The sequence below is a fragment of the Ceratosolen solmsi genome, unplaced genomic scaffold (assembly GCF_000503995.2).
Source record: "Ceratosolen solmsi marchali unplaced genomic scaffold, CerSol_1.0 scaffold45, whole genome shotgun sequence".
In the NCBI taxonomy this organism is placed as follows: domain Eukaryota; kingdom Metazoa; phylum Arthropoda; class Insecta; order Hymenoptera; family Agaonidae; genus Ceratosolen; species Ceratosolen solmsi.
In genome coordinates, this window is record NW_011948436.1 from 1,643,148 (window position 1) to 1,663,763 (window position 20,616).

Here is a 20,616-nt window from a genome sequence, read left to right on the forward strand (position 1 = left end):
TTATTATTATTATTATTATTATTATTATTGTTATCGTTATTGTTATTTTTTAATAAAATTCTAATAAATGATAAAGCGTATACATCTGCATAAACTTTTTTTCCATATTATAAATTTTAATAGCGACCTTATTAGAATCTTGAGAACGGATATATTGAGCGAATAATGAATGCGTCAGAGGTAAATTTAATCAGGTAGAAAATAAGAATATTTAATTTTTAAGTATTATCTTAAGTAATAGTCGGGAATACAATCGTACAAAGTGTTTATATTTGTCAGTTTTGAAGATAAAGGATAGATGTTAGTTGAGGGTAATTTGTATATTAAATAAAGGTAATTTGGGAAATTGTATATATTAGAATTACACGCGATTTTCAAAATAGAAAGAAAATCTTATACCGTGATTTTAAATAAATTTATTGAAATATATTTTCCATATCAAGTAATTAATTTTAATTGGAACAACTTAACGTAAACAATATTCATGACTTTAATGAAATAGAGTATTTCATACTCTGAGTTTTTAAATTCATACCCACTTGTATATTTTATATTTTGCACAAACAGACTATTGCGAATCAAGTGTACTTTATCTACAACGGCTGCATATCGAGGTCCAAAGTTTCGTATTCATATTACTAAAATAGCGACAAAAGTGGTTACGATTCTATTGAATATTGAACCCACTCGACATCTTCTAAAAATATATCTTTAAAGAACGCAATATTCATTATATGTGATTCGATTTTGAACTAATGATTGAAGCTGGCAATCTCAATTGTACTCGTGTGAGTGTAAAATATAATTAATCAAAACATAAAGTTGATGAAGTACTTAAATAAATGCTTGAGAAGTATACTATGTCACGCAATAGATGTACTTATTATTGAATTTTAAATAAAAATGATTCATTATGCATTATGAAACTATTTAATACATAAATTAAAACGATTGTCGGTATTAGATATTGCATATTTTGTTTTATAAATAATCGAAATGCCTATAGTATCCTCCAGTCGATTATATAGCGAATGAAGATATAAAGCCATAAATCAATATAACGATGATTAATTATTAAATACTGACTTTCCCGGATTATTATATGAAATAATGGTAGAAATTTTTAAGGAAAAAAAAACATAGACATACACTTTCGTTGCGTCATATAGTTCAGAAAATAAAGCAAAATTTTATTCTCACTTTTACTAAGTAATAATTAAAGTAACGTTACATCGACAATGCATATATTAATCAATACTTTACATTTCACATACCTGAAGCGTATACATCACATAAATCATATTTTATGAATTATATTATAAGATAATGTTAGTTTGAAAAAAGAAAGAAATATCTTTTGTTTAAAAATTACAGTAACATCTCAATGCTCAAAGTGATAAACGGCAAATTTTAATGCTCACGTAATTTCATCGGAAGGGACGAACGAGCATTAACATTTTTTGAATGTTCGAAAACGCGATAGAAATGAGAAAAAAGCCTAACCTTGGCCTTTTCATTCCTTACGATAAAAAAGATAAAATACTCAAACACGCCGAAGAATTAAATCATCATAAAGAGACCACGAATTTCGATAAACATTATCATGTCAAAATAATTATAGTATGTAATGTAGGATCAGCTAGTGTCGCATTTAGTCGGTTAAGCGTATTATGATAAATGTAGTCTGTTTTATCGACTTATGAGCAGCACCACCATATAAATTATCAAATCTATCATTCCGTATGGAGGATAAAAAGTGGCATAGGTGAGTTAGACCCCCTCCCCCCACCCGCCCCGGCTTCACGAGTCAAATCTCCAATGCCGCGAATTATACGAAACTGAGCGTCGTTTGAACTTTCCTGGGTCATAAAGCAGACGATTGGCCGCCAGCGCCGTCGACACCGCTCTACGACTTCGCAATACTCCACTAGTCGGCTTTATAAAGTCCGGTCGACAATGCCAAGTGCTCCTACTCCTCCTCCCTCCTCAAGCTCCGCCGTCACGACCGTCACCACTTCGCCAACTCTCAGCAAGCGGGGAAAAAAAAAGTTATAACGTTATAAAGAACTGAGAATTTCAGTGGCCGTTGTTTTTTGTTCTTTTCGCGTGACAAAAAAAAAACACCGACTCACTCTAATCCAAACACTACACTTTACCTACACCTTTTTTTTCCTGCATATTTCATGGCTCATCGACTTTCCCTCGTCCCTTTTTTATTTCCGGTAGTCCATGCTCGATTCACTATTGAAAATCTTCCTCGGCTCTTCACTCAGGCTTTAGAACTCGAGGCCGAGATAGTTTTGGCGTTTGGAGCTCGGCGGCGAACGTACTTTGCGGTACCTCGAATGACTTACTTGTCACCGAATGGGAAAAATATTGGTTGGTGGGCGGGGGTGGGGGGGGGGGGGGGGGCATAAGCGGATCGCTAGCCGGGTGGGCGGGGGTGGGGGGGGGGTGAGAGGCATAAGCGGATCGCTAGCCGCAGGTTTTTCCGAAAATGATTATCCACCGGAAATTTTACGGCTTATCAGCACATTCAAGGGATTCGTCCGCGAGTTGATTAAGTGCGCGATAGGCTGGTAGTAGAGTCCGCGCAAAACATCCGCGGCGCGATATAGTTTACGCCGTCGAACCTAGTCCCTCGCGCATTTTATGTCTCCTGACTGAATAATGGTAAAAGCGGGGCATCGTAAAACGCCAATCAAATAATGCAATATCGTAAATATAAGGCCTCGCGTGCGCGCGCGCGCGCGCGTATATTGTACGCATAAAATTTTCATGGTTGATCTATCTCGTCCTTCTAGACGGTCGATTGCGCCAAAACCTTTTCCAGCGCAAACCCTTTCCGGATAACAGCAGTAGCAACAGCAGTAGCTGCAATAACAACGAAGACAACAACAACAACAACAACAACGACGACGACAAAAGGAGGAAAAATTCAAACAACTTGCGTATATATTTTATTTTCAATCTTGTTATATCGCTCAGTTACGACTCACCCTTTATTTCCCATCGATGCTCTTTCTATGTATTTCTTATTATTTTTTTCTTTTATCATATACATCTTGTGGTTGTTTTAGCCGTTTTGGAGACGAAAGAGGCACTCGCGAAGCTCCGGCTAACTTAACGAAGGCGAGACGCTATTATCTGTTACGAATCGATGGAATGGGATTTTCATGAATAATTATCATGCCTTCGCGACATTCGTGAACGTCGAGTGAATTGTGCTCTCATCAGTGGATGTCGCAACGTCACAATAATGAGATGATCGTCTAGGCAATAATATACTTTGTCTCATGTAAAAACACTCCCATCGCTCTCGTCAATGCGCCTGCTCTATGTTATATTTTCCTCGATCTGGCTCTTTTATTCAGCATCGGTTATAGTCAGCAGTGACGTTGTCTTGTTCTACTATCGCTCGACAACTTTAGGTGCTAGACGGGAGGGAGTCTATAGGTGCCAGGAAGCGAAAGATGTATGACGTTATATGCTGTGAAAAAGGGGGCGGGAGTTAAGACCATACGTCTCTCCATTTCACTATTTTGTGGGCGCAGGGACTATAATGGGCACTTTATCTCATGGCTAATTAATGCAGTTTTGTTGGTCGTAGCGTAATCTCATATCGGATTATGTCAGCTTCTCTCTTCTGTCTGGTGGTATAACGGCTTGAAAGTCACCAGTAGTTAAGAGAGACGTAGGTATTCATCAGTGTCCTAGCGATCAACAAGATAATATGTATGGTAGTTTATACTGTGCACCAACCTGTCGTCGCAGTGGTCACTATTAAGCTCTTTTATCGGATAAAAGCACAAAGATTTCAATCTGTCAAACGACACGAAAAATTTGAACGATCATTAGCGATCGTTGAAACTTACATAACTTCTCAGCCTTTTCTCGATTTTTCTTTCGTATTTAAAGATAAAGTTAACTATACGATATAAATGAAGTAAAACGACCAGATAAGAGAGACAATTAATATAAAACATTGAATTATGAAAAATTGCATAACTTTTAAGACTTAATTCTGCTTCAAAAATAACATACTTCCAAAATAACTATTGAGAAAATAAATTTTTCATGTCACATACACTTGGTGTATGGCATCATTGTATTTACAACTATAATTTTTGACTAATAAATCAAAATTGTTTGAGCAAATTTCCTACATTATGAACCTATATTCCATTAAAAGAGCAATAAAAGAGTTTTAATTTTCGGAATTATAAGCAATTAAATATTATTTTATGATGAGCGTGTGGGTATTCTGGAGCATCCATGTTTTGCCATTCAAAACGCAAAAAACTATATGTAATTATATAATGCAAATTTGTATGTCTTTTAAATTATCGTACGAAAATCAATATTTCACATTACGTTCGATAAAAATTCTTCCCATTCTCTATTCACATTATTACTGTGCACATTATTAATTTATAAACTAACATTATATTATCACGATAATTATCTCATTTAATTTATATATAAATGAGAGCTATTACAAAGTAAAATTTCAATAATCAATATCAATTATATTAATCTAATTTTCTGAGTTGTATCAATGTATCTTTTGATTTATATTAATTTAATTTTCAATTAATTGTCCGATAAGAATAAATTATTGCAAAATTAATAATGTATATATATTTCAATTATTGCTATAATTTGTCTTTGGAAAACCTCCATAGTCCATAAGTAGAATATTTACATCCACTGATTAAATAAATTTTATTTTTTATTTTAGCCTTGCAATTCATTATAACCTCACAAGTTTATCGATTCCTTTTAATCTTCGTCTCATATCAACGGACACATATCTCTTGATAATACAAACCACTGTACACTGTATAAGAATATTTCAAGAATCTTGAAATATCCAAGAATCGTGTCTAAGTGTCGAATTTTTGCTGTTTTATAAGTGTGTACGAAAAAAAAACGAAACTTTCCTTTTAATCAGAACCTTTTCTACCTATCTCAATTCTACCAGCATCGAGATCATATTATCTTAATATAATATCATTATTATTATTTTAAAAGGTTCGATGTAATTTTATTTATGAATTTATGTACTTTGATCGTTGTTCGATGTTTTTAATACCGGAATATTTTGTAAATTATTAATAAAATAAATTTAAATAAAAGCAATTATATTGTATTGACATTAAATTTTATTTTATTAATAATATTTGTTAAAAAAAAAAAAAAAAAAAAGCTTAGATTATTGTATTATAAAACATGAATAAACTTAATGCATACAATTCTACTGATATATTACCATTTATTCATTTATTTATATATATATATTTAATGCATACTGACTACTGATATATTACCATTTATTCATTTATTTATATATATATATATATATTTTTGTTTTGAAATAATCAAAAATGCTCGATAATCAGAAAAAGTTGAAAAAGTTATAGAATAATTTTACCCGAGTTTGACTAAACATTATTTATGAATCTACCGACCTTTTAAGTTAAAGAGGCTCACCTCGAACATCAAACGTTAAGTTCCTTACTCTAATTCAGCAGAATTACATTAAATCATAAAAATTAATAATATAATGTTGCATAATTTATTGGATGATATCAAGGAATTCGATAAATATTATAAGTTAGAACTACCTTTTATATAAGTATTAAAGCTTTTACGGGAATAATAACTTGGTGGAGTTAACTGAGTAAGTCGGGAATACATCCAAATTTATGGACATGCAGTTGGGAAATGTGTATAAAAGCTGAATATACACAATCAGTATGCAAAAAGTAAGGCAGTTTTAACAAGAGAAGATGTTTTTGCGCATTGCCAAAATACGGAAATTTCAGCGAACTACGTCGAGAGGCTTATGATATAAAAAGATTAAAAGTAATTTTGGTCTCGTAAGGGTTGTTTGAAAGTTGCGTTACTCCGACGTAAATAGAATTTATCCATGCGCCACGATCTATCGTGCGTTATCGAGATTTTAACAACAATACTGTACATTGATAATTGCTTATATCTCTCGGCAGACAATTGATTAAATAATTATTGCTTTAACTATAGTATTTCATTTGGAACTTCATATTTATTATTGAGACAGTAAATGGGTCCAGTGATGCACGAATTCGAGACGATCCGTTTTTACACTATTATATTGTCCAAACTGCTATATGTTTTTATATTAACAAAAAATTAATTATTCTTTAATCTAATAATTTTTAACAAGGACGATATTATTTTGTGAATTATAATATTTAAAATATATTTTTATTACGGCAATAGTCATAATTACTCTAATTGGAATGATAATTACATTGAAAGCAATAGTAATGCTTATATTTATATTGACAAACCTCAATAATTATTATATATTGTTATTTGCAATATACGGTTATTTGTATATTGTAAATAAATTTTTTTTTAATAACCCTATAAAAGTAGAATATTGAAACTATGAAACTTTAATATTTATACGAAAAAATTAATTATTTTTTTAAGTTAACTATATCTTTTATTGTACGAATTTATTTATTAGATGCATATTACAAACAAAAATGAGACAATATGAAATGAATGAAAAATTGAAAAGAAATTTATTAATTTGTTCCAAGAAGCGAATAAAAATAATAAATAAATTTAATAAATAATAAATGTACCATTAATTATTAATTAGTGCATTTAGGTAGAAATTTATCTGTAATCAAATTTATGTCTCGACCAACTTTCAAAAATTATTCGCAATATACGATTGGTTATAATTGTTTCGGAATTAATATTTTAAACAAACATTCAGACTATTTCGAACTTATTTAAATATTATAACAAATTGGTTTACATAATAATCTGTCGATATATTTGACGTGAAAATTATATTTTTTTACGGCAGTAGGAAATATAAATATTGTTAAATGATAATGAAATTACGATGAAAACATTGGCGAATGATTTTATCAATTACTAATATTAGCATTGATAATTATTGTAATAAATAAATTAAGATGTTAATTTGAATAGAAATTATTAATTTATCGTTCGTTTATACACAAAAGTTTTTATAAGTTTCTCAATGCTTTATTTTTAAATTACTATTACATGACGTATTATTTTTTAAGTAATTTTAAAAATCATTTATTATTTACTTTCTTTTGTATTTACAGTTTTATGATATTACATAGAGTAAAAAATTTTTTTCATGTTAAAATAAACAACAAATTTATAACAGTTGTTTTATTTCAATGTAAAGTAGGTCGAAATGATGGATCGACGTACGTGGGTATTTTATTAAAAGAATTAAAAGTATAGTGATAAATTCAAAATTAAAAAATTACAATTAATATGTAATATTTAATAATTAAATATTTAATAATAATTTATTACATTCGCTATTTATGCTAATACATAATATAATATTTTTCATTAAAAAAAAAAAAAATTTCGTTTTCTAATTCATGAGGGATATTTAATTATTTCGAATTTACGTAATAAAATAATTGATTGTCTTCATCTACATTTATACAAAGTACTTATTTCAGTAATTATTTGTAAATATATAACTATTAAACATAATTGTTGAACTCCTTTAAGTTACATAATTCGAACTGTACATTGCTATTTATTTAATTATTAAGTATTATATAATAATATTTGGAAAAAACGAATATAAAGACGATAATTGCCAATATATTTTATAAATAATAAAGAAATTTAATTGACTTAAAGATCTTTTTTAATTTTAGATTAAGTAATTAAGATAAAATTGAATTTTTGGCCCAATTCTCTTCACTTTACGAGAAAATGTAATAGACGCTGATGTCCTAGTAATTGCACGTGATACTTTGAATAAAATAGAGTAGCACGTGAAGAGCTTACAAAGCTCTTTGCGGATGCCAAATACTCAAGTAGGTAATCTTGATATAGAAAAAAAAACTCAAAGAAGCAGATGATGTGTTATTGTGAACATTTGGGTTCGGGCGAAGAACGGATGAAAGACCAGATGCGATAAGGGCAACTTGTCAAAATTCAGAATTGAGGGTTGACGGCCATTATGCACTGTCTCCCTTGTGAATCAACAGTTATGTCGAGGCCAGAGAGAAAAAGCGCCGACCTCTGAAAAATGCGAGAGGTCGCATATGTGGAGGATGGTGAGGGAAATTTCCGGTCTCGTGGGACCAACCGAGTCACGTGCCCAGTAAATGGAAGGCGAGGCGCTCCTTAGGTCTTCTCTATTTTTTCCTTCACTCTCCTATATTTATTTTCGCTCTTATTTTACTGTTCCTTTTTTATTATTGTTACTTATCATTGTCGATCTGTGCTCGAGCCAGAAAAATAGCCTCTAATGACTGAGAATGAAATGGCACTATGGTTCATCTTACAAATAACGCCAAAATGTATACTTTTCTTTTTATACATAAGGAAAACAATGGAATGGTCTATGGAGAGTAAAAATAAATGTTTAAATATATTTTAGTTGGGAAAAATTTTAAGTGAGATTGTCTACTTTTTTTGTCAAATTACAAAATATTTCGAAATTTCTTTTTTCTTTTGGTTTTTCGTTCCGTTTCCATCAACTAATTTTGTGACTTTAAAAAAAAATTTAATTTTCCCTACTTAATCAAAGTAAAATATAGGACGCCTCTAATAATATTAATAAATTAATGTGATCTTTATCCTTTATTGTATGCCGAGCTAGTTTCGAAATACATTTCGTTTTATTTTATCGAGGCAATTTCAACACAATGAATTAAGAAAGAAAGAAAAAAAAATAAATATAATGGCCCTTTTAATAGCCAGATTGTGCTTCTAACTGGAAAATTGAAATTGTTTTGTATGCATTACTATTACACTATTAAACGAGTCATAAAAATTATTAAGGGTAGGAATGGTATCTTAAAGGTAATTTTTTCTCTTTGTAATATTTAACCTCATTATGTAATATATAAAACGGGGTGTGTTAATAATTAGTTATATTGTTTTGTTACCCACCACAACGCCAATTGATAGTGAAGTATAGCTCTGTTAGGTTGCGAGGTATCTCTAAGGAAATTCGCAAAATTATAATGCATTTTAGCATTATCCGGTAAGGCTCGCAGTCCCGCCCTGAAAAAAAAAAAAAAAAAAAAAATAAGTGAAAATAGTAATTAAAAAAATAATTTCATTTAAAATACAATTTTATTGTTAATGCGTGTAATAGGAATAAAATGAAATTTTTCGTCTACATTAGAAAATTATATGATTATCAGATGGATTAAATATGCCGTATAATATTTAATTATTTTTACAGCTATTTTCAGATAACAATAATGAAATTTATTTATTCACTTATTCATTATAGTAATTAAATTATTGAGATAATGTTTCGTTTTGATTATTTTTGTTCGAAACAGGCCTTTTCTTGATCTTGTCGAATCGCGAGAAAAATTTTTGTTTACCAAAATTTAACGTTTCAACGAATATCTGTTATTTTCATCACAGCTTTATTGATACAAAACCTCTATTTAATTACATTTGTCGCAAGTCGATATAGAATATCTGTAGCTCTGTTTACGCACAGTCAATATTATTAACGACAGTTTATTGAAAATTACTGGCTTCTGTCAAATGTAATTGGAAGAGTATTTTACATCAATGCTATTTTAATGAATACAACATTGCGCATTTAAATTATAAACATGATAAAACAAAAAAACAAAAAAAAAACAAACAGTTCCCTAGATATGTCAAAAAGTGATGATGAAACTAGGTTAGGAAACTATATTAAAATCTTTTTAATAAATAATTATCATTCATGTAAGCTGGAAATTTTTATTTTCACGCATTATATGAAGTGTTGTCGTATGACCTATATTACTAACTTTAATTAGTAGCTATTTTTCAATAGAATTATTAATTGTTTTCAATCTATATTCCATCGTATTTTATTGTAATTGTAATGTTTCTTTTAAGTATAATGTGACGAAGCGCCAAATTGGATAAAGAATTAAAATTGTCCTTAAACATTGTAAAAATAAATATTTTATGAAAATAATATACGATTTACATATATCATATTGTGTATTCATGTGAGGATGTAGTAAGAGAAAATCCACTTATTACTTTCGTTTTCTTCTTGTTTTACGGGAGCAAGTAACGTACCTAAGTAGTGTTTCTCTCGAAGTCCAATCACGATTCCGAAAAATCGTGCGATAGCAGCCTGTGATCATAAGTAGCATTATACCAGCAGTGATGAAAGCCCTTCGTCGGGGAGTAGCCGTCCAAGTAATTTGAGCTCCGTAAGCGACAATGAGTGTCCAGCCGATACTGCAATAGGATAAATTATTTTGTATTTGGCAATAAAGATATATATATATATATATATATATATATGAGTTCCAAATGAAATGAGCGATAGTTTCTTAAAAGCTCACCTGGGAATGTAAAGAACTCGCTCTGCTACAACGAAGCCTACCGTGATAAATAGATTGGATGCGGGCAAAAAGGGTAACAGCAGAAACATCCAACCGAGCACTAGAGGGGGATGCCTTTGTTGCTGTAAACAATAATATAAAACGACATCTCGTAAATATTATTGAGGAATTGACGGAATAGGGAGAAAGTAGGAGCGCGAGGAAGGTATTGAGAGAAAATGAGCAATATTGCTGGACATTCTGAATGTGAGAGAATTGATGAACGAGCAGAACAATGAAATTCTCAATTCGTTGTGGATGAGTGACGAGTGCCGAAGGTAAAACTGAGCGACCAATAGTCGCATAAACCAGTTAGATATATCGTCTCTCATATCGATGCAACTCTCTATTGCATTGGTTGGTCTATTCAGCCGAATGGGTTAGATCGAACATGCATATAAAATAACGGTTCGGTATAGAACAGATGATAGGTAACGAGAAAGAGAGAAAGCGAACGGCAATGTATGTGTGTGCGCGCGCGCGCGCGCGCGCGTGTGTGTGAGAGAGAGAGAGAGAGAGAGAGAGAATCCGAAACTGGGAGAATCAGACGACGATGCAACGGCACACGCTTAGGCAGTACCGACCCGTAATTAGAATTCCAACGTACCCAAGTGCGCTTTTGTACGTCTGAATTACAGCCATTAATCATACGCGGAAATCCGCGCTTTGGTCCAGCCCACATCCCCTTCCTGTCGATCTGTCGACGTGTCCAAGTCCAACGACGTCCCATCAAATCGTACAAAAATTACTTCTATTTTTAATTAAAACAAAACTGCCAGAAAAATTACAATCCATTTTGAAGATTTTTGCTCATGCCCCGACAATATTGCGACGGGAATTATTTTCTACCGCAGTACATTAGTCAATTTAATATGCGTTTTAATTCGATATTATAATAGGACTTTGTGCATACATCAATGAATTAAAGAAATTTTTAATTTAAATTTGATGATCATCAATCTAATACTGATCCGCAATTATATAAAAAGTCATTTCATTAATGTATTTAGTGTACGTAAATTATAATTGAAATGATGATAAATATTGTATGTGACGTACACGTGATGATTATGATATGAAGCCTCTCAAAGGACACTCGTGAAGTACATGTGTGCAAGCATTCGTTCATATGCATAGAGAAGTATTGTGCAATGAATAGAGAGTAAACTAAAGTGGAAAGAGAATATTTTATGTTTGATTTGAGGTTGAATTCAACTAAGGAAAAAAAATGTTCTGCTTTTCTTTATTCATTATTTTCAATATAAATTATTCATAAAGTAGTTGAATGTAGAATGAATAAACATTCTAATATTATTAACTGTCAAATCATTAAATTTAAATGCTTAATTCAATACATAAATATATATATATATATATATATATATATATATATATATATATATATATATATATCGTAAATGAGAATTGTTCAGAAACTGAGTATTTTCATTTAGATTGAAATGAGTATTTACTCTTAGGCAGTTAGAATGAGAAAATAATCAGTAAAACTTGCAAAGTATTGCTAATAATAGAAATAGCTGTACAAAATGGAGTTAGATGAATGCCCCCTGAATTTATAGCTTAGAAATTCTCCAAGAGTTATCAATGATTGATTGCGTCGTTGGATCGTTAGAATACCGTTTGCCACAGAGATACGTGAAACTTTATTGTAACTACACAATTACTTATAAACGATGACCTCGTTACCAGTTATTCAATTACGTTGCATGTATTATACATCAAGAATAGGTAAATATTTCTGTAAAATGAAGCATTAATCAGGTATTGTATTCGATTGAATACCACATTGTCATAATAAAATTAACTTGTTAGTTTGTTAAACTTTATATAATAAACAAATGATAGTTATACCGGACGGTACATTTGTATCGTGTAAACTATGTTGAATATTTTGTCTCATTGAGTACAGATTCCGTATATCAATGGATTATAAGCAATTGATCAAGTTATTATGAAGTTTATTAAATTTTTGTTTTTCAGTTTCATTAGATTAAAATAATATTGAATCAATTAAAATTAGATTAAAAATTAGTATAAGTATATCGAGTATTTTCAGATTTTAGTTGGAAATACAGTTGTATGCGTGTGTGAAAACAATATTTTCATTATTAGAAAAGAATGAAGAAATTTCTCATTTTCCCCACTTACAAAAATGGAGATAATTTTTAATTTACTTATTTTGGAGAATTTTTAAAATGATATTTAAAACATACGTTACAATATTTTATCCAAACATGTGATTCAATTAGATAAATAAAAAAATTTGAAAATTGTTTATTTTATTCCATTCAATTAGATGAAATTTTACACATGCAATTTAGAATATTTAAACGTACATTGTTCATAACATTATGATAATTTATAAAATATTTTAATAATAGTTGGATTCAATTTTACATGAATTTGCAACAAGTAGATTTTTAATCGTTTACATTTGTTATTATTTTTATTATTAGTATAATAATCATTATCAATAAATAATAAATCGTAAAAAAATATTCTCTTAAAATTATCATTTTGGTAATAACAATCAAGAATCTATTTAATAGATCAGAAATGGAAGAAGTTTTTTATTTAAATTATCGAAAAGAAAAGTTATTGCATAAACAATTACTCGTGAATTGGAAGTTCGGATCAATTCCGGGCGTGATTGAATAATTAATATGAATTATAAAAATGAATTGTATTCTTTGCACTTCTAGATATTAAAAAGAATTAATTCTTATGATCTTCATGGAGACGCTACTACTGCTTTTCACAGTTTTTTAAACTTGTAATAGTCGATAGAGGAGAATAGAGATTCATATCGTTAGGCAGCATCGTTCGGCGGATGCTTCAAGGTCGCAAAGGCCGAATGAAGGTCGTAGTTTTCTGAGAAGCGCTTTCTGCTGAGGCAAAAAAGAGATTGCGACGTAGCCCAGACAGACGAAATAAATGACTGAAAGACCCTGATGAGCCAAGGACATTGAGATCGCGGCGATGAAGGAAATCCATCCTGAAGTAAGGAGAAAGCGGGACCAGACTGGATCCAGATTTGGTGGTGAAAGATACGAGAGGATGGCTTTAGGTAATAGAGCAACATTGAGCACTTTGGGGAATTTAATACACAGAAGAAACAACTTTCTGCAAGATGAAAGAAACGATAAAAGTAATGGACTTGAGATAAATTAAAAAAATTTGTAGGTGTAAATACATTAAATTAAATGTAATTATTCTGTATAAAAATAATTGCAAAGAATCACATAAAAAATTTTTTATTCATACGTATACAAACAATAGCAACAGATATATTCGTTAAAAAGACACAACTAATATTCAATTGTAAATAATATTCAAGTATATTAAATTTATAAATGCTCATCCGATAATTCAGGAATATAATATTAATGTATTTAATGGACACTTTCCGAAATTAATTAAAATTTAAGCGATTAAAAATATAAATCTTAAGCTAATGAACTAATTTCAAATAATTTTTAATTAAAAAGTATTTAATACTTAAACATTAAGTATAAAGCAGATAAACGACTACTATTGGCATTTATAATAGAAAAGGGAAAGTTTAATTTGAGCTGTCAAATTTTGACGCATGAAAAATTAAAAGTTATTGCAGAAATTCATAACGAATATTTTATATAAAGTAATTTATTTTAATCAATTTTTAGAATAAAATAGTTGTCAAAATATAAAAATTTATCAACTAACTTGTGATATTTGTATTTGTAAACAAGACACTTTTCCAATTATAATTTTAATTGCTCGATTCGAGTTTGTTATATCAATGATCCCAAAAAAAAAAAAAAAAAAAAAAAAAAAAAAAAAAAAAAACTCTTTCTTTCGATTTCATATATCCTAGCAAGAAATGTATTTGAATTTATGAAAATATACTTTGATCAATGTTTAAAGCTACATAATCCGGAAAAGAAAATAAAGTTTTAATATTCATGGCCTGACATACATATACTGAAAAGTCAAAATCGTAGTTGCCTTGATTTATTAATATATTTTCAAATTATTAAAATTTTGTTTATAACAATAAATATTTTATTACAAACATTCGAATTTAATATAAAAAACTAAAATACTAAAAAAACGAGAAAAAAAAATGTACTAAAATAATTATTCTTCTCAATATATATTTTCTAATTTAATGAAATTATAAATCGGTAAACTTATGTTGAAACAAAAATAATATTGAGAAATTTATAACAAATTTTCCTTTTGTGAATTTTAAATTGAAATAATTGATAATGAAAATTTATATTATTTGTATTCTTTTTATAATTATACTATATTTATTTTTGCAATATGACAGTAAAGGAATTGGCGTTTAGAAAGACATTTCAGTAGTAAATTTGAGCATTACTCATCTCGTTTTATGACAATTAAATTCAAATACGAATAAATAATATAAATATTAATTCATAAATAATATAAAATATTTTACTATACATGATTGATTACTTGAAATGCATAAATATTTAAATATACGATAAATAATAATAGTTCTTCAATTATTTATGAGCTACTACCGCCATATAAGTATTATATAATTTATATATATTGTATACATAACAACTTAATGCTAAAATTTTTCAAAATATAATATGAAATAAAGTTTCAGAATTAATTACATATTATTACTAAATTAATACTCCACAAGATTAGTTATTTTTATTTATGTAAATAAGGAAATACGAAAAATCTTCGTAATGTTTTGAAATTAATTATGGATTCATTGACTAATCATTGAAATTACATAAACTTAAGATAAATTGAATTTTATTAGAAAAAAATTATGCATATGTAACTGTGAGAATCTTGTTGAACTATCAAAAACAGAAATTATTTTAGTCAAATCAAGTTATTAGGAATTGTAATATTTTTAAATAATTCATTCGATTATTCTAAAATCTTAAATAATATATTATATGAGTAATATCATACATATTAATAGTATAGTTATTATGTTTTTATCAGTTAAATTATTTAATAAATTCTTAATTTTTTATCTTTATTCAATTTTTTTCAGGTTAAAGAAAATTTTTTGTTTATAAATAATTTTAATGAATTTAAGCACGAATTTAATTTAAAAAAGCATGCATTTGAGAAGATTAATAAAATTTTCAATAATTTCAGAAGTATTTCCGAACTTGAAATGTTTCTAAAATATCAATACAAAATACTTCTATTTTCACTCGAGTATTTTATAATTTCATAATTGATGTTTGATTAAATTTACGTGAATATTTCTAATTATTTATAGTAACTATATAAAAATAAAAATTGAAAAGTAATACTTCTGTTATCATTTCAAATTAAAAAATAATGGTATGCGTGAAAAAAAAACGAAAATGTCCGTTAATAGTTCAATGAATTCTTTAATCATAAAGCAATTTACAAAACGGTTTATTATATTGTATGATACTTACAATTTACGAAAAAAATATAAAATATATAAATAATAAAAAATATTTTGCATTCTGCACATATGAGGTTTCCATCATCTTTTACTTTTACTAATTATGCCGAAATCAAATTATTAATTATACCAGTGGTAATGTAATATTGGGAAAAGTAGCGCTATACAATTAAAAAATCGACTGCCGATGTTGCGTTTACAGTCCATCAAATGTCATTTGGATCTGACTGTTTTTTCAACTGCTTTTTTCTATGATATTTCGAACTTTTATCTCGGTCGATCATTAAAAGCAAATGAATTATATCTGATTTTCAGCTACTAGTTCGATGTATATATGAATTATATTTATGTTATATTTCTATATACATGTATATGTATGCATATGTGCGTGTGTATTCGGAAGAATGCACGATTAAGGTATGAATTCATAAATTTATTTACCTTGTATTTTGTTGGAGACATTATAATATTATTTTGTTGTTTTTAACGAGGATCCGTAAAATTCCGATCTTTGTCGCATATTTAAAAGAGAAAAGGTATTATCTGTTAATGGATTTTTACAATCTGTAAATTAATTTTAATATTTTGAAATATTTTTAAAATCCGCTGAATTTATCATCGGTATATTTTCAAAAGTTCTAAAACCCATGAAAATCCATTGAATTTAAGTGCCTGGTAGGATCAAACAACGATTCACATAGTAAAATAGACTAAATAGTTGCATCTCCGTAAAGTTTCCGGATTTGGCGAATTTCTTGAATGCTTCTATCTACGAAGAAAACAAGACTCTACCACGCTATCTTTATCCCTATCCTTTAACACATCCCACACGCCTCTCTTAAAAGCAAACAGATCACCCTTAAAACTTTGTTGAAAGTACTCTAAATTCTCGAATAACTCACGCCAAAGATTCAAAGTAACTGACGCTGATATATACATACATACACGCATATACATAAATATACATAAATACATACATACATATAGATCTATGGATGGATGAGTGGGTGAATAAATGGTTGGATGGATGGATGGATGGATAGGTGAATAGATAAATAGATAGATAGATAGAGAGAGAGAGAGAGAGAGAGTGCGAAAGGGGGATTAGAAAGTGAGCTGAAAAAAGTATAAATAAAAAAAATAGTGACGAGAATTAGGGATCAGAAGAAAAATTGGAAACTACAACGGAGAGGATTTAATCATTAGTTTCGATTGTAAAATCGATAGTGAATTATTATTAGTTCAGAGAGGTACAAATTGATGAACATTTGCAAGGGCAAACGAACGAGACCGATAGATGTTTTATTCGCATTGTACGTGTTAATCACGAATTAATGGACTTACGATTACTAAAGGAATGAAAAATCAAATAAACAAGAAGAGGCGAAGCCGGATAATTTGTAATTATATTTGAAGCTTAAATAAAATTTATAAGTAATGCAGTTGTGCATACAATGATCCTTTTTTGCAACTTATTTCATAACCATAACTTAAGCGCACTCGCTCTTACAAATTACAGTACTTGACTGGTGACTTACAGAATTACTCCATCAGTTTCCTAAGAATGTTCCTTCATTAATTAATAATTGTAAAATAATTTTTTAGCCCTATTTGTGAATTGAGTCGGGAATCGGTTGAATGATATTTTTAAGGACTAATTTCTATCGGATGTTAATGTGCATTCAAAATCATCGGAGCCATCATCGAAGCATCGTCAAAAACATTGCCATAATTCAATTATACGCACATTAAAAGGCATTGCCTCGCATCATGAAATAAATCGGCATTAAATCAATGCGTTAGGAATTGTTCTTCAACATAAAAAAAAGCATTACTAAGTATCTAAAAGGATTTAAATTAATTTTGAGTTTAACGTACTTGCAATATCTTTCATCCAACGAAACTGAAATTTAATTTTTAAATTTGACGGAGGGTAAAAGTGTAATTTAAAAAAGCTTACATTGTTTAAAATTAATTCGATTTTTTATTTAATGTAATTGAAAAATCGCTAATGTATTGAAAATAATGTATTAAAAATGTTTTTAAATGAAAATGGCCAAGGGTGAGCTGAAAAATCGAAATAATTTCGTAATTGTATGGTAAGAACGAGAGGAGACCTCCTCAACACGCGCTGCCATTTTCAAATCAAGCGCAGCCAAAGTAACGTATAATGCCTAAGAGTAATAAGAGAGGCTCATCCGCGGGAGAAAGAGGCGCCAACGGAATTAATAATAAATGGCGGATGTGCCGGGACACATCGGACGTACGTCGAATCGACGTTAGAATACAGGGAATTGGAAAAGTAAGTGGCGTGAATTCCCAGTGGCGATTTCGCGACGAACCTCGTTAGTTATGATATGACTGGCGAGTGGAGCGATAGCATAAGCAGCGACACATCTGGGCCAATTAGCCGTCATTTGGATATAACATAGAATTGGGAGGGTACGCGTTACAAGTGCCGCGCAACCGGATACTCATGTTACACGGTGCGGGGGCCGCGGGGGAGTGCGGGCCGTTATGGATTTAATAGTCGACGGCCCCCAGGACACGGCTCGCATACGAGCATCTAAAGTGCGGTCGGCGAACGTTCGCGGGAACTTGGTGGTAGGTATAAGCCCCGGGGCTCCCGATGTTTACGAGCTGCGCACTAAATTATGTATCGGCCCATTGATTAGCTCATGCGCATCTCCACGAAAAAGGATTAATCTCCCCGGCGCCGCGTTAATATCTCACGCTTTTTGGACCCGTGCGAGGGGACTGGCGAGTCACGCGTATCCTTGTTGGCTACTGTTGCCGCTGCTGCTGCTAAAAATGTAAAAGGCAATTTAGCTCTCCGCTCCGAGAGATAAAGCATTCTCCATTGATGTTTAAGACCCAAAATACTTCTTAATTACAGGCCCACTGTAGCGCCCTTGTTTTATTTAGCGGTACTTAGTTTATTATTTTGCATTAAAAGCCGCGTAAGTTTCCCCGTGGAATGCAGTGTATCGGCACGCCAATTCAAAAGGATCCATACACGAGAGCCTCTTTTCAGAAAAATACGGTACTAAGTAATTAGTATCCCTTTAGATAGGAGAATGTGCGCGAGTGATATTTCGTTCGTCTTTTATGCAATGAATGAACGAGCTGGACGATGAATTTAACGTATACTTTGCATTGAACGTACGCGAATTACAACGATGGTAGCTACTTACGTTTTTCATCATCGATCATCAAATAATGTCTAATAAAACTTAGGACTATATAACACAGTCGTTATCTTTTGCATTAAGCCGAGTTGGCGGGGCTAATACCACTCGCTCAACAATTATGAAAAGTAGCCTGCGGTTAGTCGAAAAGAGAGTTCATTTCAAAGCTCGTTGAAATCGGGGAGGGGTACGATGGTACGGGTTATCTCTATGTGGACGGGGCATTGGAAAGTCGAATTGAAATTTTGCAGTTTGGCTCCTTACCCCTCAAGCAATCCTTCCCCCCCCCCCCCCCCCCCACACAACCCCCACCCGGACGAGGGCCACAGGGCCAACGGCAGGAGCGCAACAACTCACCTCCAAGTCCGTGAAAGCTCTGTACATGAGGACGAGGCAGCCACCGAAGAAAAGGCACGTCGCCAAGTTTCTCGTGTCCGCCAGGGAGGCGACCAGAGGAACAGAACCCATCTGCCAATCGTGGGAGAGGGTCGCCGGGCATAACACCAGCCAGCAATTCAGCGCAGCGAGATAGCAGAATGTCAGCAACCTACATGGGCAAAAAAAAAAAAAAAACAAATTTCATGTCTATATTATCTCGTTGCCTTTTATATTCTTATTTCATTGTGACAATTTATTAAAAGGCTTAGCGAGCAATATCGGTTTATCGTTTCTCAATGTTCGTGTCAACTGGTTAACCCGCACTCTTGGAGTATCGGCTGCAAACCTATTTTTATAACGTTTAATAAAATGGCTTTTTTTCTCAATTCTTTTGATAGAGATGCCCGGAAGTTTATAAAGGTGTGCGTGGCTATTCATAGTCTAAATTTTTAATAAAACTGACAGGATCGATTTTCTTAAACAATTCTGAAAATTCTTAAAATACATGGAGTATTTAGAAATAATTATCCTAATATCGATAACCAATTTTGGCATTTGTCTTTCCCGACAATTCGTCTATAATACCTGCCAAGATCGCGTAATATTATAAAAAAAAAAAAAATAATAAAACAAGTTTTAATCGTTGTGGCATTTTCGTTAACGTTTAAATATTATAAAGTCATATAATAATTGAAAAAATAAATATTATACCTATGGTAAAATATAATTTCACGCCTTTAACACAAATTATTTTTTAGTCTTATCCCGACATTTATATAAATTAAACAAATTCCTCACGAAAGAAATTTAATTAAAAGTACTTATTAAAAAGATGAAAGTTAGTAAATAGTATCGATTATATAATTAAGGTTTTCTATTCATATATATTATACAATTACTTTCGGGGAATTTTATGCGTTTATTCGACTGAATATTTATAATGAACCAGTATTGCATTGAATTAAATTTATAATTTTTCAGATTTACTTCGGGTGAGCCAAAGAAAGTATAAAGCATCGAATTTTACTGGCTTTTGTTTTCTTATTTTCCACTCCTTGGCTTCCGCATAATAAAAATTTTGGTAAATTACTTCATTTACGATTAAAGTTTTTTTTTCGTAGCCTCCGACTCATCATGTAGTTTAATTTTTTACATTTTATTCAATTAATAACACGTGATTCCC

At 30.5% G+C, this 20,616-nt stretch overlaps 1 protein-coding gene across 1 annotated transcript in view; it reads right to left on the reverse strand.

The window, feature by feature from the left end:
• Positions 1 to 10,381: 10,381 nt before the first annotated feature.
• LOC105365150 (transmembrane and TPR repeat-containing protein 1) overlaps positions 10,382 to 20,616 on the reverse strand; it is a 135,654-nt gene continuing 125,419 nt past the window's right edge. Inside the window, exons 8-9 of the mRNA XM_011503244.1 lie at positions 19,413 to 19,602; positions 10,382 to 10,507 (exon numbers count right to left, since the gene is read on the reverse strand). Coding sequence (XP_011501546.1) covers positions 10,382 to 10,507; positions 19,413 to 19,602 — 316 coding nt within the window. The remainder of the gene's footprint in view (positions 10,508 to 19,412; positions 19,603 to 20,616) is intronic.